General features: G+C 39.7%; 1 protein-coding gene across 1 annotated transcript in view; it reads right to left on the bottom strand.

Annotated features, from left to right (window-relative positions):
* Positions 1-789: 789 nt before the first annotated feature.
* Positions 790-22,346, bottom strand: part of LOC101174678 (monocarboxylate transporter 8) — a 29,029-nt gene continuing 7,472 nt past the window's right edge. Inside the window, exons 2-7 of the mRNA XM_023959091.1 lie at positions 16,258-16,402; positions 14,954-15,446; positions 11,348-11,491; positions 9,073-9,301; positions 7,299-7,559; positions 790-7,212 (exon numbers count right to left, since the gene is read on the bottom strand). Of these exons, the coding sequence (XP_023814859.1) occupies positions 7,315-7,559; positions 9,073-9,301; positions 11,348-11,491; positions 14,954-15,446; positions 16,258-16,402 (1,256 nt within the window). The 3' untranslated portion in view covers positions 790-7,212; positions 7,299-7,314. The remainder of the gene's footprint in view (positions 7,213-7,298; positions 7,560-9,072; positions 9,302-11,347; positions 11,492-14,953; positions 15,447-16,257; positions 16,403-22,346) is intronic.

Genomic DNA, 22,346 nt, shown 5'->3' with positions numbered 1-22,346 from the left:
TAATACTTTCATATTCTTTTTTTATGACTGCCTATTGTATGGAAAAAACGCAAAATGTTTTAATTAATTATAATACAGTTACATCATGTTAAAAATGTGTGGATCAAATTTGGGGGTAAATAATGGGCCTTTTTTCCCGACCGCATCAATATTTTTGCATTATAAACTAACATTCATTTATAATTTTTTCTTCATAAAAAATTTAAATGGAGAAATGAATCAATTTATTTTTCCTCCTGACAAATTGTGGCTGCATTTAACTTTTAAACCACTTCATCTGTACGTCTGTACGTGTAAACCTTTCATTCACTAAATGTTACAGTTAATGGCATTTAGGGGTTTCATCAACTTTTTGGAAAAACGACTTGTTTCTTTTCTGACTGGAATAAAGCAACTGTAAAAATGGGAGAAACATCAGTCATTATTTTCTCTATTTGTTTATAAACAAAGAAAAAGTGACCTTCTTTTGCTAGCCAAGCGTTTGATTCTCCACTTATGACTTTGAGGACAATAGTTCCCTGTGTGAACATGAAGAGCCCATCCAGTGAAGCGTGGTCTTTACGACTCGCATTTGGGTGGTGGGTTGCGAGTCAGCGAGGGCAGGACTTAATGCCTGATTGAACTTAGCCACGTTGCCGTGGTGATAATGAGGGCAGACTCTGAGCATCTCTGAGCAAGAGACATTTTTCTATAGATCTTCAGAAGTCTTTTGAGAAATTAAAAATGAAAAAAAAAATGGGGAAAAAAAGGTAATCTAACCTAAGAGAAAATAAAGAAATGACACGAATGGTCATTTTATATCTTTATTGATGGTTTTAAAGAAAACATGTGACACTTAGAGATTTGAAAATACAACACAACCAGAAATTTCTTTTTTTTTCTAGCAGCAAAACTTAATCTCAGATTTCATGAATTATGTTGTACTTTTAAGTGAAATTAAATAATGCATGCTTGTTAAAACGTGGAGCTTGTGATGGGACAGAAGCTTGCAAAGAGGTAAAGGGGGTCAAACTGCAGCAACCAACAGGGTACACAGAGGAATGCTTAGCGATCCTGCACTAAAATATTGAACATAATTCACCGTGTAAGGCTGAAAGTTAGTGCAGGGACACAGATGATGGTCTGTTATCACCAAGACAGCTGTACACAGGAACAGGACGATAAAGACACACATATAACAGTTAAATGGGCATGTGGGAAATACAAAGTTTCATTTGAGGTGGAAAAAAAGGACACAAATGAGGTTTCCTGGAAACAACTTTGCGGTGCATGCTCTCTTGGAGTCTGGCAGCCCAAGAGGTTCAGAGTTGTAAATCATGGCTCAGCTGTAACAATTGGACCTTCATCTTTTCATGCGTCTGAGTTAAACAAAGCACAGCAGAGAGACATTAAGCAGACTGAGGTCAAGGAAGCGCAGGAATGGCACGCCTCACAGCAGAGCAACACTGGAATGATTGTAAGCCTGGCAAACATTTCGCCAGGAGAGACACTAATGAGATGAAGCTCAGAGGCCGAGCTCTGTCTTCTGGCTGATTAGATAAGAACAACAATTTTTGAAAGATGGCAACAACAGAGAGCTGTGGCCCTTTTGTATTTTTGTCATACGAGTGCGCCTCGTATGACCTGGTGTGAATTATCAAAAAAAATAAAAATAAAAGTGGAAACAGTTAAAAAAAATATCTCAGATCTTTTTTAAAAGCAACTCTTTTTGGGGGGAAAAAAATCTTAAAAGATGCTAAGTAAAATTTATTAGTGTTGAAACTTGCAGCATTTTTGGGTAAAACACGAGGTGCATAGGCGACAGCTTTGTGTGCAGCACGTGACAAATGCAAGCTGGGAGTCCAGGTAAATATTTAGCAAGTGTTCTGTGTTAAGAGATGAGAGAGAACCGGAGTCACAGGAGGAGGACCAGTGAGGCCACATAAAAGAAACTATCTTCACACATTCTTCCTTGTGTAGCTCCTTCATCTTTAGATTTATCTATTCTGGATTTTATTCGCACTATGAGGCGGATTTAAAAGCCTTCTTTATTTCAAAAAATGATAATGCACCTTATAGTCTGGAGCGCCTTATGTATGGATTCATTCTGGTCGATCTTACTGATGCCGAAGCGATTCTGAGAGGTACACAGGGCTCTGTCAAAATGTTGGTTGGGTTTTATTATGAATACGCTAACATGGTGCAGTGTCAGACTGGTTGTTTTTTTTTAAGTGTTAAAACTAAGTTTGAGAGTTAACGTACTTACAGTAACGTTTGTTTCAGCTAAATCAGTCTTTATTAATTTTTTACGTGTATTCTTAAGGTTCTAGAGTTACTTTGAACGCCTTAAAGTATGACTGACGGGGTTATCTCTCACTCTTTTGTCTCCCTTAATGCGCCTTATGGTATGTACACACCGGCAATGTGACGCACTTTCAATGGCCTTTGGCTTTCAACGGCCATGCGTTTTCTACATAGATCCTGAAAATGGTCGTTAAAGTTGTGTTCCTACACGTCAATGCAAGAGTTTTTAACGCAGAAGCCTGAAATATGTTTACGCGTGTTTACATAGATTATCCATTGAAAGCGGTCGCTCGAACACATGTTGCCGCAGACGGTCTAACGGTAGCTGTACAGTTATACACATGTATGTGATGTGTGTATGACACAAGTTAGTAAACAGACCATTTATTGACTGTACTCCTTACAATCCGGTGTGCGCTATAGTACGGAAATGTGTGTTTCATCAGGCATCTGACCACACTCTCTCAGCAGCAAAATGGCTAAAAACAAACAAATTAAACAATGAGAAACCAAACTGCTTCTCATTCATGTCAGTCTTTTTCAAATCTTTCACAAACATGTCCATCTTCTTGGTTTACACACATTAAAATATAGGGGCAAAAGCCAAAACCAAAGATACCTGGAACCACAAAGATTATAAGATGACACCTGGCACAACAAGACTGTACAACACTCTGTGTGTGTGTTGTGTCATGTTAGCAGACATCAAAAGTTTTTCCTTAAAAGAACACAATTAGTGGAAATGTCGGTTTTTAATATAAAAGGGTTTTAGCTACAAACAAAACCTAATAAGTACAAGAACTAATAGAACAAGAAAAAACAATTCAATTAAATGTGGAAGTCCCCACCATTCATAGTAAAAAAAACTTTTTTTTCCTCTCCTTGCAATTTCAATTTGAGAATATAAAACAGACCAAAACTAATGAACGGAAAGAAGCACCAAAAGGGATCAAATCCTATATTTTAATTGACTCTGGAAGATCAAACAGCCTCTTTATCCAGAGATCCAGCCTGGAGGCAAGATGATCAGGAGGACAAACACAGACAAACACGCCTAAAGAGAGCCAAGAACAGGTACAGCTGGTACCCGAAAACCAGTTAAAGTCTTCCAACATCAGCAGGCATCTCTGCACACAGTTACACAGGTCTGCATTTTTTATAGCACCTAAAACTAAAGTATTTAAAAAAAAATCCATCTTTGGGTTTCCAACATGAACATTAAATCTCTCTATAAGTTGTCTGCAAAAACAAAATTACAACACAGTTTAAAACATGCCTATAATCAATAGAAAAAATGAGTTAAGAAATCTCAGTGGATTTCTCCTTTAAAACTGCAGCGTGGCACCCAGCTGCCATAAATCTAAACAGCCATCCAAACAGATTCTTGATTGAGGCTGTAGTGGGATGCTACATACACACACTTTCTCTTGGTGGACATAATATTGTGACGCATGTCAGGATGTCGGCTTGCACTGCTTAGAGAGGGGAAGCTTTGGAGGACGGCAACACCTCCACCATGAAACGGAAGACTGGATGGAGTCACAAAGAGGGTCGGTAACTGTTAAGGCAAAGAGACGGTGCGCCAACAGAAGGCCAATAAAGACCTGCACGAAAACCCCCGACCAGAACCCAAACAAAACAACTTCACTACTGAACGGATCAGACCCTGACTCAGACTTCTTCAATTCCTGGATCAATAAAAAGTAAGTAAAAAGTATGTCGTTATGATTTTTTTTCATGGTGAAAGAAATACTTGGTATCACTTATGCATAGATTATTTGTCAAGAGTGTCTAATTTTCTTTAAGTAAGTCAACATTTCTGCAACAGAAGCCATAAATTCACAAACACAACTTTGCCCACACAACAGGTTTGTAATTCACTGTAAACTGTAACTTACCCATGGCAGAACACTTTTGCTAATCTTTTTGTAGACACTAAATTGCTGGGGGGAAAAAATGTAATAACAATAAACTAAACTAAACTAATAAACTCTAAACTAAAAGGATGAAGCGGTCCTTCTCAGCTTTTACAATTTATTTACAGTGGAGGAAACAAATATTTGATCCCTTGCTGATTTTGTTGACTTGCCCACTTAAAATTTTCCATTTCATCGCGGGAAATAGGTGGGCCTGAAGTTTGCCAATGAACACCTTCATGATTAAGAGAGGGATTGGGAGAAGGTGCTGTGGTCAGATCAGATCAAAACTGAGCTCTCTGGCATCACCTAAACCCATTGTGTTTGGAAAAAGACTAATGCTGCCTATGACCCCAAAAAGACCATCCCCACTGTCAAACATGGAGGTGGAAACACGTTTTTTTTTTTTTGGGGGGGGGGGGGGTTCTGCCCATGATTCTCCACCGTGTGGATGGGAGGATGAACGGAGCCTTGTACTGTCAAATCCTGAGTGAGAATCTCCTTCCCTTCTTAAGCCAAGATGCTTAAAATTGGTGGTGAATGGGTCTTTCAACAGAATCATGACCCAAAACATACAACCAAGAAATGGCTGAAGAAGTCATGGAGTGGCCCAGCCAGTCTCAACCCAGACTCAACCCTATAAAAAACCTATGGAGAGAATTGAAGGTTAGAGTTGCCAAGCAACAGCCACCAAATCTGAATGCAATTGAAGTCATTTGCAAAGATGAGTGGACTAGAATTCCTCCTGATATGTGCAGAAACCTGATCATCAACTACAAGAAACATCTGACCTCTGTGTTGTTAATAAGGGTTTTACCTCAAAGTACAAAGTCTTTGTGGAAAGAGGGTTCAAATAATTATTTCCCTCAATGAAATGGAAAAAAAGGGCTTTTCTATCTATCACAGTTAAAATGAACCTACCATTAAATTGACAGACTGTCAATTTCTTTTGATAAAGAAATCATAAATGGATAAATTACTTCTTTCATCCGCTGTTGCGATGAACGATTCTCAGGGAACCAAATCTAATTGCTAACATGTATTTTGACAGATTTGACTATGGTGCATTAGAAATATAAAATTCATTTAAAAATAACAAAAACTGCCTCAATGGCTCGAAAATGTAATGTATACACAGCAGGAAGTCCTCAATGAAAGCAAAGGATAATGGAAAGAAATGCCAGACCAGAATCAGGGCGTTCCCTTTTCCTTTTCCCAGATGACCTTTTGCCATTACTGTACCGCCCTACACATATTCTAGGTTGCTGCAGCCTCTCAAAAGATTGTCAGTATGTAAAATGTTGAAACTGTGAATGGCCAAAGGAAAACTACACCCTCCTTTGCTGGGCTTCTTTGTTTGGATTCATGACTGTATGAACATTCAGAGTTCACAGGAGTCTGATTTTGTTGCAGCACGTGTCTGCTTTTACCCCCTCCAGCTTAAAGCACCAGGCTTCTTGCATTTGCATTCTGGTCAAATGCAAACTCCTGCATTGAAGTGGGACTCTACATAAGCGAGCAGGCAGGATGAGAGCAGCAGGCTTAGCTTTGTGTGAGATCCAGCAAATAAACATAAAGATAGCCCTGGGTTTACAAATAAACTCCTCCTGGTTTAGAAAGCTTGTTTGTTTTTTTTAATTTTAGGGTTACAATATTTCAAACAAACACCGCTCTAATGTGCGTTTGGAGCACAAATGTCAGTCCTTGGAGGTTGGTACTCTGCTTCAGGTAATCAGCAGCAGGTAGGGCAGGGAACTGTTAAAAAAACACCACAACTTGGGGCCTTTCAGGACTGGAGTTTGACGCTCATCCTGGGGATCTGTACTGCTTTGCAGTGTCCCACTTTCAGAAACTGAATCTCAAAGTTACTAAGAGCTTTTCCAGTCTGACAGTTCTCCTCACCTGCATGCATAAATGTGAGTTCACCAGAGCTTTGCCCTCCGTCCAGCCATGCTTAGAAAGTTCAAGCTGATCAATACCCCGGCATGAATAAGTACTAAAATGCATCAGTACCCCATCTGAAATACAAACTGACATCACATATTCAAAAGCAGAAACTGCACTGATATAATGAAAATTCCTTTTCAAAATGAAGTAAAGACAATCCTCGGGTTCCTGTAACATCTGCATAAACACTTCTGCATAGATTCTGTGGATTTGTCCAGCACCTGCAAGCTATTTCAAAAAGACCTGTCTGATTAAAGCAGGAAGCAGATGTTCACCTTTTTTTAAGTTTGTGTAACCTGCATGAAAGAACTCACTGATCTCAACTGAAGTGAAAAGTTCATTGCATATCGTTGGAATTAGCAGCTACTCCAGTGACACAACAGTATCACACATAGGCAGAGTGGCAAAGAGATTAAGGTCCTTCAGTTTTACGTTCTGGGTCCTTTAGGGAATAGAGCGCCACGATCAAAAACGCTGAGGTCAGAAGAGCTGAGACGGTTGCGTCTATCAGAAATATCCTTTTTCTCTTTTATGATTTTCTCAAAAGTTGTCTTGCAGCTGTCTCAAAAGTACTGCATCACATTGAAGTGTAACATGTTAGAAAAATCAAAGAAACAAACAAAACAAAAAGACTATTTCAGTGAAGCTATGTCAATAAAATGTACAGCGATACCACAAGTAGAAAATTGAGGTACTGCTAAAAAACTTCGATTGTATCCCTTCACTACATGTCACTGTCTAATTTGTTAAGTATATATGTATTTATGAAATGAAAATAAAAGTGTAGTTTTGCAGCTTTAAATCTGAGATAAATGCTTTAAAACAGAGAGTTGGAATGTTTTTTTTTCCTTATGTCTTGCATCCTAATGGTTTGCTACAGCTGAGCTGTGAAAGCAATTACAGTTGTTCTGTTCGTCCTCCTCACTCATCCAACGCTGACCTTCTCTTTGCATAAAAACAGCAAACTGCTAATGGAATCTCAGGAGGGAGGAGACGAGATCAGTCAAAAGGAACAGGAAGTCCATAGGCATTGTAAGGGTAAGAAAAGTGCTGGTGGGCTGAATCCCTACAGAGGAAAAAGACCAAAACAAAATTAAACAAGGAAGTGATCACTGGATCCTAATTTTGAGAGGCCACGTGTGTGTGTGTAACCTTTGTAGGACGTGACTCAGATGTGGGTCTCCACATCGGTGTAGCCTGGCAGGATGTCTCCGTTGGAGCAGCTCTTGGCTTCTCCAGCTGGAAGCGCTGCAGGCAGCATGTAGGCAGTGGTGTCCTCTGGAGGAGCCTGGCCTCGCTGAAGTCTGCGGTGAATCAGCGGCACAAAGAACAGGACCACGCCGCCCACCATAGGAGGCACCCCGGCCAGGGAGAACGCCACCGTGTAGTTGCCAAAGTAATCATGCAGGAGACCTGTGAAAAGGAATCAAAGCGGTTTTGTATTGAGTCATTTTAAGACATTATTGTCATCAAAGACACTTTTTTAACTACTAAAAAACTACATAGTGCAGAACTATCTACTGCCCTGGATTTTAAAAGCAATTTGGGCACCAAACGGCAAGTATGTCGTCACCAAGTTCCCGAAGTAAAAAACTAGAAAATATGAACATTTTACAAAAACAAATTTTGTGTTCTGAACATGAAAACTTGGATGGTTTACGAAAAAGCATTAAAAGTGTATTTTTCACATTTAAAATAGTTCAAATGCAACACATTGCTCACTGTTTTTTTTGCAGACTAATGGCAAAAAATCTTTTTAATAAATGTGTTTTTTCTAAATTGTTCTGTTTCCATTAGGTGAATGCATGATCACAAATCTAAATTGCGTGTGGTCATTTCACGGTCAATGAAAACACAACTGGTGTCACTCACAGGCTGCAAGTCATTTTAACTACAGGAAGACATAAAAGAAAACACATGAAAAGCTTCATCAAAGGCAGTAAAAGTAACACGTAAGCTACAGAAACACCAATCATGTGACACACATTCAAGAACACACATTTAGTCCATTGTGTCCACACTGAAGAAGCAGGGATGGGCTTCTTCTTCTTTTGCTTTTGCTACTGTCGACTAGCGCATGTCTGCCATGTTTAGTTGGAAGACTCTTAGTGCGAAATGTCGACTGGGCACAAACCGCAATTTTTAAACGGTTGGCACTTCTGTGAATTAAAGGGGACGTCATCTATTCGTCACTACCCAATCCGAGTCCCTGATTGGTCAAAGTTCAACCTGGTTTAACTTGCAACGCGCGTTCAAAGGCCACACATTTTGTAAATAAAGCCTCAAAACAGTCGTAAAAGCATACGTAGCTACCCTTGGATGCCAGATATTTGAAGGCATATACGCATATACATAGACCTTTCATCTGAAGTGGCCGCATGAACGCGCATTGCCGTGGGTGGTGTGAACAAAGCTTATGGTTTGCAGCAGACTGGTGAAAGAAAAGCTACGTTACCCCTATCATCACCACTACGACACATTTTTTTCACAAAACAAATGTTCAGGTACAAAGCCTTCAGGACAAGATTCTGTGATTTCTCTGAAACGATTGCTCAAAAACTCTCCTGTTAATGGCAAAAATATGTAAAACACCGAAGCGGAATTAAGTACAGTTTTTTTGTGATTGTATGGTTGATGTTTGCTTATTTTCTGAACTCTAATACCTAATTTGGGCACAAATCCAGACACTCCACTGATTTTGGGCAACTGAAAAATCAACCCTCCTGTGCATTTATCTTCTTTTATCTTATCTTCTTTATCTTCTTAACTCCTTGCATGCTTTTTTGCTTTCTCACTTTCTCCATTTTCTTGATGTCAGTTAAAATGTCAGTAAAGGGAGCCATGTTACAGTAAGGTCATTCTGGTTCAAACATCAAAGAGAAGGAAAATGCCAGAAAGAGAATTTAAAAAACAGTAAGCTTCCCACCTGCAATGGGTGGACCTGCCGTCATGGGCAGAGACATAAGGCCAAGAAGGTAACCGATGGCCTGCGAGGCCTGCATGGGGCCAACCAGTTCGAAAGCAATGGGAGCCATCATGGTGAGAAAGCAACCGTCGCAAAGTCCCAGGAAGGCGCACACCACCACCAGCCCCTCAAACGCTGCGCACTGAGGAATCATCATGGACATGAGGCCCAGAGCCATGAAGGACACCACCTGAAAGAAAACATCAAAAATCCAAGAGCTCTGGACTTATTTTTATGGTAGATGAGGATGAATCCACTTTTACTGCGAGACAAGAGATTAGCAAAGCTGCTTTTAATATCAAGAAAACTGCTAAGTTTATGCTTTTCGTTTATTCAACCCCATTAAAGAAAGAAAAAAAGAGGTTCCTAAGTTTCAGTTTTGCCAGCAGCAGTGTATAAACCCAAAGCCCGGCCATCCATTCCTGAATTTGAAGTAAACCGGAATCTATTAACCCTTGTGCTATCTTACTTAGATGACCCCGCCCTTACATTGACGTGTTCTTCCTACCATGACAAAGGTGGATAAAGGTGGAAAGATTTCATGTAATCCATGGACACCAGTGAAGATCACAAATCATTGAAGAAAAAAGGTTCAGCACACTGTCTAGTGGGTCTAGATGACCCAACTCCCAACGTTAAAGAGCCTAGGATAGCACAAGGGATAAATGTTCCAGTTCCTCAAACCACCACAAGAGGCTCATAGGGATTCATTTTCCGTTCAATCCCTTGTTAAAAAGTCCAACTCTGTCCCATGACCACTGAGGCTAAATCAGTTTTTTTTTCTTTTTCGTTTATGTTATCTTAAATTTGTGCGTTTCTAACAATACTTTGACTGGCGGCAGCCAGGTGGATAAATGCATGGGACTCAAACAAACACTTTGTCCCAAACCCAATGTCCATCTTTACAATGTTGTAGAGTTGGGTGAAATAAACTCCTGTCAAAATGCCCTTCCTACTTTCTAGATTTATTGTCAGTAAAAAGAATCCAATAGATTACATTAAAGATGGTAGGTCCAGTGGTGTAAACAAAACGGTGTGGTAAAAAGACATCAGCAATGAGCTTATTGCAACATCCATTGTTGCATTTCAGCCTCAGAAAGTTTCTAAAGCAGCTGTGCAACAATCTGGTGTTCATCACTTCACAAAGAGGAAGATTATTTCCAGTGGAAAAATTTCACGACAAACATTCAGGCTCCCACGGTCTAACTTTGCATGCTATCGGTTAAAGCTGGAGCCAGATTACAAACAGAATACAACACACTTCAGAGGAGAAAGAAAACACACAACAGCAAAGCTTAGATTTGCAAAGCTGAATTCTGCCCAAGCGCAACGATTTCCTCCCAACCAGTGAGATCAAAGCCTGCATATTAGACCAGAGGATGACAAATAAAGAACAAAAACAGAAATGTGAAAGTCCAGGGAAATTTCCAATACCCTCAGTTAGTCCCTGAACTCACCAGGGAGTTTGCCAATCTCATCGACTCTTAACAATGATGCAGGAATGACACTGAACCCCCTATTACTATAGCATTCAGTCAGAATTAACATGAAATTTACAAAAAGATTGTAAATGTTGTGGTTTAAAACAAACATAACACACAACTGTGATATACCCATTGGAATAAATCCTTGGCACTTTGATATTTCAGTGGAGTTTTGCAAGTTTTTTTAGTCATTTTTAACATAGTTTTAACCTTGTCATTGCTTTCTTTGTGGATTTATACAGTTCTTAAGTTTCTACGTGTTTGATCTTTCTCCCATTGGCAAGGTTACACTATACTTTATAGAGAGGCAGCTTTAAAACAGGGAACAAATGCAGTCCTGAAATAGCCAGTCTGTGTTCACAAACACACAAGGGAATAATAACAAACCATTACTGCGCATCGTGTGCTGGCTTTTGCCCGTCTGTTTTCTTAGGACAAACCCAATTTCTATAGTTCTTAGCCAAGTTTTTATTTTTAATTTTTTTGTTAAAGCAAAGCTTATATTCTTCCTGAAACAGTGCATCTTAAGAACATTTGCAAAGAAAATACATTTAAAAGCTTCTTCTTTTTTTATGTCACTGACCAATTTAAATATCAAGAGTTATTTAAGAAACTCTTTAAATATGAGTCAGATATTTTGCTTTTAAAGAACCATTTCTGATTGTGCAACACTGTTTTCTCGAGAAGTTAAATGACTAAAATGAAAACAAAAAGCAGACAAGTAGCATTTGTGTGTGCTGGCTGCTCCTGACCTGCATATAAATCTTCTTCAGACCCGGAATCAGGTCACCAATCTTGCCGAAAGCGAGACGTCCCACCCCAGATGAGGCTCCAATGCAAACAAGCAACACCCATTCCTTTTCATTCTCCTTGAACTGCTCCTTTGCGAAGTTGATCTGAAATGCAGACAAACACAAAGCCATTACGCTCTCTCTAAATATGGTTAAGAGGTCAGCTGAGTTTTGGATGTAAGATCTGGAATCAAGGAACTGATCAATTTTTGTAACCAAAAAAAAAAATCAAGGGCTTGCATGTGTTCATGCACAAAACCGTGTAACAGCAGGACAGGAAGAGCCAACACATATTGGTCAGACTCTCGCGATTCAGATAAAAAAACATGAAACTGCCCGTCTCAAGTGTTTCCTGCAAGGACGCTTGGTCCCTGTAAAATATTTGATCTGCTTTGAAGAGCTCTACATTCATCGGTGGCCATAGGATAAGCGTGTTTAGGGATACAGAGAGGCCATACAGGAGAGGCTTCCTGAAGCGGTCGAGCCGATACAAAGACCGGGGCTGTGTTTACATCTGGGCTTTGGCCTGAAACAACAGTACTGACAGAGGGAGGCCGGAGCGGGAACATCCGACATCTGGATGGAGGGAGATCAGCTTTACAGCTCTGTACTGCAGCTTCACGCTCATCCTCCTCCGTCACGCTATCTCCAAGCTAACCTTTAAAAGCCTCACATTATAAAAAAAAAAGAAGTAAAAATCTGCAATATATTGTATTTTAGGAGTAATATCACCAATGTTGACCAGAAAATGAAACATATTGAGAAATAGCAGTGTTGATCTCACCCTCTCAGTGGACATGTCGGGGTTTGGCAGCATTTGAATAGCTGAGGCCCAGCAGGGTGCAAAGAAGAAGTCCACAAACCACCAAAGGGCAAATAAAAGCCCTGATGGACAACAGCATGCAGAACCCACAGACCTCAGTTTATCAAAGCAAAAGTTAGAGAAGACTGAACAATCAGAAGTTGGAGAAGAGGCTCTTATGAGAAAAAAAGGGAACGTGGAAGTTTCATTGAGGCAAATACAACCAGATTTTGGGTTTTGAAATCATGTTCTATGGATAAAAAAAAAGCTTCTCAGACCTACAAGGTGCAGACACTTTGCAGGAATGAAGTCAGTCCTGGAGTCTGTCAACCATTTTTTTTTTATCGGATCGGATCCAGCCAGCTTGGCTTAAACTGGGACAAGCAACAGAGCAGTGATCTAAAGCACAGCAGGAAATGTACATCAGAATGGCATAAAAAATAAATTAAGGTTTTTGGAAAGGCCTGACCTCATTTGAGAGACTTTGTGGGTTTCAGCATCCTAATAGAGCAGTGCAGTGTTTTGCTAAAGCGTGGCCAAAGTTTTTTACATGGTAAAATAGTGACACAGTGGTTATACAAGCAACTGAGTTCTGAACCAGCAGAACCTTGTTGAGGGATTTGTGGGGAAGGTTGAAGAGAAGAGAAGGCTGTGGGCCAGGACACAGTTGGAGGTGTTATGAGGGGCTGAAAGAAGGGCTGGGGCAATTGATGATGAAAAAGAAAAGGTTATGCCAAGAATGACACTCAGGCTTTTAACTTGAAGAAAGATGGTAACTGTAGAGTTTTTGATGAAGTGAGAAAAGCTATAAGGTTTGGAGAGGGGGGGGTTTGGTAACAACAAGAAGTTCTGGTTTGTTCATGTTAACCCTTGTGCTATCCTAGGCACTTTAACATTGGGAGTGGGGTCATCTAGACCCACTAGACAGTGCGCTGAACCTTTTTTCTTCAATGATTTGTGATCTTCACTGGTTTCCATGGATTACATGAAATCCTCTTCACCTTTATCCACCTTTGTCATGGTAAGATAACACATCAATGTAAAGGTGCGGTACGGTCATAGGATAGCTCAAGGGGTAAGATGAAGGAAGTTAAACGAAAACCAGGATCTAACTTGTGAGAGAAAGCTAGTGGGAAAGTTGTGCTTATTACCTGCGTTCACAGTAACTCTAGAACTTGCTAACCGTTTGCCGTGTATTAACAGTGCAGTAATATTGTTTGTAACACATAAAAAAACAGATACGCCGAAACAAACGTCACTGCGACTACGCTAACTTCCAACCATAAAACAGTCCAACACAGCTACACATTAGCTGCGTTACCGTATTTACAATAACACCCTACCAAACATTTTGACAGAGCACCATCCCCTAAAAATCCCTTTGACATCGGTAAACACTACCAGAATTAATTCATATGCGGATTATAAAGTGGAACCAGATGAAACAACATTTTTTATGATAGAAGGTTCTCTTATTTTAATTCAATCAGGGATTCACAAGAAATCTTTATGTAATAAATCAATTTTATTGACCAAAACTTCTTTTGTGTTCATTTTTAAAGTCTCCCTATGATTTTTTTTTATATAAATGTTCCCAGTGGTGTTTTAATTATGATTATGCAGTTTTTAACCAAAACCCCACATCCTAAAGGCCTTAAAAAGCTAAATTTCATGTCTAACTTAAGCCTGTTGCCAAAATCTTCTCTACATGGGCGTGGCCATTGGTGCTGAGCTGAGTAGCTCCGCCCTCTATCCCCTCTTTCTGCAAGCTGCGTCTTGCATGAGTGAAAAGCTTGACCCAAGGGGAGGAGGGGCGCAAACAACACCGAGTGACAATCTCAGAAACAGGGAAAATTGTTTATTTTCCTTGCACAGCAAATAAAATGAAATGCCAGAAAGAAAGTGACTGTTCACACATAATTTTCCAAATATGTGCAGCCAGAGCTACACTTTTTTTTAGGATTTAGGATTACGGGTGACGGTTGAGCTGCAGAGCTCAAAAAAGTAGCAAATCTCTGGCCACAGAAGAGGGAAAAATGCTTTCAAAGGCTCCTTTTTGCCGCAAAGGGGGGTCTAAGGGCAGGGATGCCAGTATAGCTTAGTCAGTTTGTTAGTTCATTTTAGTATTTTCCTATTGAACTCTTTGTATTCATGATCCTTTTGAGTTCATGTTTCACTTCGAAGCCCATTGAGACGACTGTTGTTGTGATTTTGGGCTATACAAATAAAATTGAATTGAATTGAATTGAATTTGCGCGGCAGCCAGTTTCAATGTTAAGTCAATGTCAAGGATGAGGTCCAGCAGGGCAAAGGTTTGGTAGCAGTGCAATTTCAGCAGCATAGGGCGATTTGGTACTCGTCTGAACCTAATTGCCCAACAGTACCCTTTCCCGGCTACTGTTGGGCAAAGGCGAGTACACACTGAAGTCTGTCACAGGGCCGATGGAGCTGGAGCGATCACTATGCCGGCTCCCGGGAGGCGAGCTGGCGGCCAGGCAGAGACCATTGCAGGATAGGGAGCCAGCCTGCTTGGGCCTCCTGAACTTTGTGATATTTTTCTTTTTTTCATCAAGTCATTAATTAAAAAGGTCCCCTGATTTTAAAAACAGAACTGTCATCAGTGGGGGACTTAGAAGAAAAATAAAGCTGCTAGATTTAATAATTATAAACCACAACTGATTTAGCAACTTTTAGAAAAAAACATTTGTCTACTTGATCTTTATTCAGTGTGTAAACATTTTGGCAGAACAACGAAGATGTCTTACCAGATGGACATATGGCACAAAGTATCCCAAAACAGCCGTGGCCACTCCAAACGCCCACACTCGGTACGTCACAATGTGAAAGACACGCAGGTTGAAGTACTTTCTGATTCTGGCGACTACTTTGCCCCACTTGCTCCCAGCTTGGACTGCAGCCTGAGTCTGGGACTCAGCCTGACCAGGCCCCATGGCTGGTGGGCCCATGGCCCCCCCAGAGGGGAGCAACGGTATAAACGTTAATGCTAGAAGGGCCTGGACCAGCATGAAGAGGCTGAGGATCTGGAACGTTCTGCTGAGGCCCAGAGGCTCAACCACTTTATCAAGCAAAACTGGCAGGCCCATGGAGAAGAGGCTGGCTCCAGCTGTGACCACACCGTTGGCTAAGCCCAGGCGCTGGCGGAAGTAGTGGCCAAGGATCACCAGCGAGGGTTGAAAGGCAAAGGAGGAGCCACATCCGAACAATATGCCGTACGTGAAGTATCGAAGAATCAAAGAGCTGCAGGGAAGAGAGAAAAGTTATTTGAGAGAAAATCATGACTCCTTAACAACCACTAACTTTTAATGATGTTTTGCCGGTTGGAAAACAAGGACAATCTTATGCATTGTACTCATTGTAAAGACTAAAGCCTCAGGACCATCAAAAATGCTGCTGAGATGCAGGTTCATTGTTTCTATCCACTGACAGCTCCCCTTACTGGACAGAGCAGGATTTAGTGCTGTTTGACCAGATTCTGAGGTCTTGCACTAGCCACCAGTTTTGGCAATCTGTGTCTTAAACCAACATTAACACTTCAAAGACGGCATCCCATTGGGGGGGCATTTAACCAGGACCATATCAGCAACCTGCACTCTGACTCAGTCAGAGAGGGGGAGTAAACATTTATGCAATTATTGTCTAATAATTTGCACAAACATCCAGTCAATGATTAATTGCCGGTCATCCACGTTGCTCCCTTTCACGTTAGCAGTAGTTGCTTAGAGAGTTGGGTGTATTTTTTCTGTAATATTAAAGGTCCTACTTCATGTTTGTTCAATCTGGTTTAAGTGGACACTTCTGGGCCAAAGCACATAGGAAAACTGGATCTAAAGCAGATCAAGCTACCATACTTTAACTGACTTTAATGTTTTCTAAATTACACCATTAAAGTCAAAATATGCTTGGTGGGACTTTGGGTACAGGGTAACAGTGTGGATTGAATCAATATACTTTTACAGTTATAAATACATGTAAAAATTAGAATATTTAATGTTTTTTTAAGAAAAGGTTGGGATTGGTGACAGTGGTTCTTCGACAGGATGGTTCTTACTTTGCAAACGATGTGCTGAGAAGCCCTATAAAAGCGAGCGCGGCCCCACTGACGGCCGTCTTCCTGCAGCCAAAATGGTCGGTAAACATGCTGACCACAGGGGAGCAGAAGAAGATCATGCCCATGGCCAAGGCCCCAACCCAGGCTGCAGAGGGAACAGAAAGGAGAGGTCGGTCATAACTCACGGCATGAGCTGTTGAAATCATGGAAAGCAAACAAGACGCTGTTTGTGCACAGAGCAAAGATAAGAGTCCTTGGAAGGCCGAATGCACCATGACACTCTAACTAACATGCACAGAAGTCAGTGGAAAAGACCTATATAAAACATGAGGAGCATCATTGGGCATACATGCAGTTTCTTACGTTCTGTCTTCTTCTCTGCTACTTGCTACTTGTTTGTATATAAGCATCTGTTATCTCAGCTAAAGTAACGTAAAAACGTGCCCTGTGTTTTCCTTCAACTGCCCTCCAGGCATTTCTTAACTCAGGCTGCATACATACTTTCATGTCATTCAGATTTGACATTTCCAGGTATTAAAAAAATACCAATTCATGACAGAAACAACACTAATTCACAAGGAAACGCCTCACTATCTACATCTATACATACATCTATACATGCTAGTTATACATGTATTAATCTGAGATTGGAAGGATTAACAAGTGAACTTTATTGTATTTATGGCCTGTGGTTCAACCTTACCAGCTTTTATTACATAGAAAGCTAAAATCCTCCACATGGGACACCATTTAAATCCAATATCCAGTATGGGATTCGGGCAGTGGATCACACGGTTTATTGGCGATGAGACTCCAGAGACGAGTACCAGGACTCCTGTAGCTGCTTGAAACATGAGCTCTGTTGCTCTGCAGAGGAGCTTTTTTTTTTTTATCTGTTGTGCATTTACCGATTAAACCGCAACATTCAAATATATTTTTTTAGAAATGGACATCAGTTTTCAAATATATTCTCCCCAGTAGTTTTGAAGTTCACAGGCTTTTGTTGGAATTCTTCTCTCTATTCCTTCACATATTTTTTTCCCTGGAGCTTCAGATTTTAGATCCTTGCTTTATGCAAATAAGGCATTTCTCTGCAGGCAGCAGTATATTAACAACTCACAGTGTAGTTCAAATTTGGGGGGGAAATGATTTAGAGATTCACTGACAATAAGCTGAGCTATTAAAGATGTTAGTACAAAGATATGCAGATTCCCCAACCTCTCAAGCATACCCTTCAGCAAATTTAAGCTTTCTGAATGCCTGCATCTTTTAAACAGTCAGTAAGCACAAGAAACAAACCAAAAAACTTTGAAAGAGTTTATTCATCATTCTCTAAATGCTGCTAATCTCTAGGGCTGCTCCATATAGGAAAACATTTGATATAATTTCTTTTGCTGCAAAATCTATACACACTTATTTGTCTGCATGTGCTCTTAAGAGCCTCACCCACATTCATAATATGTACATATTGTATTTCATATCATTTTGTACAGCTTGACCCAACGATTCACGTATTACATTGTTTACAAAATTGTAGTAAAAAATCTGTGAGCAACAGGCAAACACACATTTTTGCCACCCCCCCCACTAGCGCTATTCTCCAACTTCTAACTCCAACAGTTTTTTGCCAGTAGCGTTCCAATGGTGCTTGAGGATTTAGGAGGCAGTAGATCAAAATCTCTAGGAGGATATTAAATTTGTGGCCGGTACTGGAGGTGATTTGGGGGGGGAAATTCAAGATAGCAGCCTCTTCCCAATGTCAAAAGTCACAAAACGTCAGTAGATTTCACCAAGTAAAGTGTGTCCATTTTTTGTAGAGGTAGCTGGAACAACTTTTCTTTTCCTATATTGTGCAAAAAAGTGATTAAAATGGCCAAATTTTATACTTTGCCACAAAATGCCCCACGTCTTAAGTCCTGTGGCCATCTCATAATAATTTTCAAACGTCAGGTGTGTGTTTTGGGTTTCAAACTGGGGTTTTTTGTGCCCATAAGGAATTTTTTCCTCCAATTCATTCATTTTTTGATGGTTTTACCTGCTGCGATGTCCTCATTTTTGAGGGAGTCATTCACAATGCACATAGATCAGATCAGAGCGTGCAAATTGTGGTGAGTTTTTGAGTATGCGATGGGGGTCAAATATTCCCGCAAAAGTGCCATAAGAAAGATAAATTGAAAAAACAACATGGTCCATGTAGGACTGCTACAGGCCAGACTATATATGATAGCATAATAGATATTAGATTATAGTTTAGGATGATCAATGTGAAGAAATCATTAGGATTTCTATCTGAATAAAAAATACATTTTTAAAAAGTTGAAGGGGAAAAAACTACACAGACGACAACAACAAAAATCTTTGTTGCTTTTATGATCATACTCCTGTCAAGGTTTTTTCACAACTTTATTAGCAAATGGTCAGTCATTGAATTAAATTTATAAATGAAATTAATTTGTCCTTATCAATGCGCTGTTTCAAGTATTTATTGTCTTACATGTTTCTTCGCTATGACAGTTTGATGCCCTGGTCTGTTATTTATATTATCTTTTTTGTTAGGTATCGTTTGTTTTCTAATGAAATTATTTCATTTTACATTTTTCATTTGACCTTTTAATAGGAGTTTAACTAAATCACAAGTGCATTACAAGAACATCAAGAAGCATCATAATAAATTGGTTTTGGTTGGTGTTATAGCAGATTTTTCTTTCATCTCCCCCCCAAATTTTTGAGTGCACTCCTCAGCAATTTGTGTTTTAGAAGGATTTTTACGAAAGGAGCTATCACTTTTGTTTAACCATTTCTTAGTTAAAAGTCAAGATAAGCTCCTTCCAAATCAAATTCATACATTTTATGAAAATTTCACGTTTTTTTAGACACTGGATGAAAGGAAAAGGTTCTGTCAGATTTTTAGAGTGATCAGCCTTTTAGTCAGCCAAAAAGTAACATTTGTTATAGAGTAATGTTAATGTTTTCCTAATATTTACCTAATAAAGTATTAAAGGAGCCCATACCACCAATGCAGAGAATGCAAAGCCTCATTAATTCAATGCTTAAGCTTTTTAACTACCCAACCAAGACAAAATCAATTTAAAAAGATGTTTCTGCTTCTTATTGCCTTGGGGGAGTTTTACACCACATCAATGTTTTTAATAATTTGTTTTCTAAAAGTGATCTACTAATTGGTTGAGCGGGCAGTTAAAAGGTCAAAATGATGCAAGCAGGTTTATCCCACAAGTGTCTGTTTTGGATCATAAAGTGCGTCTCACCTTTAAGAGAATTACCTAAAATATACTTTGTGGCTTCTAACGAAGCCTCTATCAGTACTAAAAAGACTTTGTTCTTGCACAGATCATTGACTTTGTTTTCCTTTCTTTGAGTGGTGACAAAAGACCTTTACTCAGCTGACACTGCAAAGCGTCCAGAACAATACCAGCCGTTAAAAACCCCTATATTTATTGTTTTAGATTGAGCTCCGAGCAGTACAGAGAGCAAAAAGCAGGACCTTGTTTGGGGCTGAAGCACAGCTGCTGAAGTTTTCCCCGAACAAAACAATGCACAGGAGTGTGTTTGGCACCGCGTGGCATTCTCGCTGCAAATGAAACAATAGCCATACATTGTTTTACACTGTTAGCGGAAGCCAGGAGGCAGAGGAGCAGGAGTTTTTATATGGAAGTCTTTCCCGCAAAGACCAATTAAATGAAATATCCTTTTGCAGGTGGTTAGCAGGAAGACACGTTGCTGACGCAAAAGCTATTTTTGTCGCCACAAACAAAATCTTTGCTGCAGACATCGAATAAACACACTAAAATAGTATATTTTGTCTTTAATAATAAACCTATCACCATAATAAGGAATAAATTTGATATTTAACTATGGCTTAATTAAAGGCTGTACAACCATAGCTTTAGTTCAACAGAACATATTGATGTAATCTGTGCTTAAAGCGGCTTTTGTTCTCTTCTCAAATCTTTTAGCACTATATTCATTTTTTTCTTAACTTGTTCTGTCCAACAAACTGAGTAAACAGATTAGAGCTGAAGTTCAGCACTCTATTCAGATCAAATGGTGGAGATTTTGGTCTTTTGGATGCAAAACATAACCAAATTCTTACCCCACCTCCGCCATGCCAGACAGTTATTATTAGGTACTTACCCTGATGCATTTTAAAACAGTAAACATCCTAAAATCCTAGAAGTCTGGAGTTTGGTGTGAATGCAATTGTTCAGACCAATTCTCAGACTTGCACAGTCGGAGATGCACCGATTGTCCCCGTTTCAATTGACCGCAAAGGATGACACCCAACAGGACTGTTTAAGGCTGAAATTGTAAGGAAATGAGTATCTTAGTTCAGACTAGTCCTGCACAATATGAGCAAAACTTGCCATGTGTGATATAAGTGATCAATGTTGCAATGACGATATGACAAAGAGCAGAACAGCACAATTCCTTCTGGTTAATAATATGGATAACAATCAAAAACAATGTGTGCATTTCCTTAACCATTTTTTCCATGCAACATGCAAAGACCCTGTTCTTAACTGAACCTGTTTCTCTGCCCTTCTTATTGCCAAAAATGCCAGAGTGCACCCTAACCTGCCAGCTTCAGGCTTCGACTGCCCTGGTGATCCTGGAGGAATCTAGGGCAGCACAACAATATCCCTTCCATCTAAGTGTGTGGCCTGAACATCCTGCAATTAAAGTGAGCCCTCCTTACGAATGTGATTAAAACACGTCAAGTTCTGACAGATGCATGTGTTGGTGGGTCGTGGCTGAACGCCAATCTATGTCGACCTGCTGGTCTGTTCCAGCATCAGGCTGAGGAGGCGGCTTTATCAATGAATAACATGTCGATAAGTCAGTGGGAAAAAGTGCGAGCTCCTTACGAAACATGCTGAATCTTTTCATGGGGACTCGTGAGGTCACTTTTTGCCTTCCTGCTGACAACAGCCAAGTTAAAAAAAAAAAAAAAAACAGAGCAAGGCCACAGACGGTTGTGATATTTGGAACACAAAGTTGAGCAATATTACAGCAGATCCCAGTCTGCGTTTTTATTTGAACCACATTGACTGTAATCGAAAAGGAAAATTCCCAAATGATGTTGTTTAAAACACTGTGAAATAGTGCAGCACACAGTTGTATGTGATTATATAGTTTTCCTTTTGCTGCGTGATTTTCCATTTGATGAGACTAGGTCAGTGGAAGTGAGCATGTCTTTTTATAAAAACTGACTAAAATCAGCTTATTCTTAATCTAATGCAGTGGTCCTCAAGCTTTCACTGCCATGGACCTGTTTAATGTCAGCCAATATTTCCATGGACCGGCCTGTATGAGGGCTGAAGTGGGCGTCTGATTTTGATTCCTGCTTCCAGTTTGCCTTAACTTTTGAAGTTAAAGTTTATCTTAATCCTCGGTAAAATATCTGCAGCTGCTTCAAACTTCATGTGTACACTAGATTTCCTGAAGGAACCATTCAAATGTGAAATAAATTTTCCACTGACCCATAACTGTCAAAGTGGGAGCTAAAAAACTGGACGCCAACTTCAGGCTGATCCAAATTCTGATCTAAGGTGTGACAGATAAACACAAAAAAACAGTCATTTAATCTGATATTTCTAAATAAAATCATAACCTTGTTAGCAACATCCTCGTGACATAAGACAGCTGGTTGCTTAATTTTATGCATTATTATTATGGTTATTATTATGTGAACAACAGTCGTAATAAAACCATATTTTGTGTAAAGACTCCTGGTTTATGTCTTTTAAAAGCTGATATATTTTCTATAAAGGCAAAGGCTTTTCTTCTGTTTCTTCTTTTTTTGCAAAAAGCAACTTTTTAAATAAAGTATGTTTTGTTTTACCCTTGTCAGCTTGGGGGTTTCAATTTAGCAGTCCGTGCAGCCGCTTTGAGAAAATAGTGGATGTATTTCCGACACGTGACGGAGCGACTTAACATGTACAGTATCAAGTATGAGTCGGCTGTGGGGGAAACGAAACTAATAGTTTTTCAAAATAAAACATCCTTGAGAATTATATTCAAAATAAAACTGAAAAAATTTAGGACGTGCTTTCTTTCTTTTTCTGCTGCCA

This window comes from Oryzias latipes, chromosome 10 (assembly GCF_002234675.1).
Source record: "Oryzias latipes chromosome 10, ASM223467v1".
NCBI classification, from domain to species: domain Eukaryota; kingdom Metazoa; phylum Chordata; class Actinopteri; order Beloniformes; family Adrianichthyidae; genus Oryzias; species Oryzias latipes.
The sequence above is the reverse complement of the archived record's forward strand: the minus strand, read 5'-3'. Positions and strand labels throughout refer to the sequence as shown.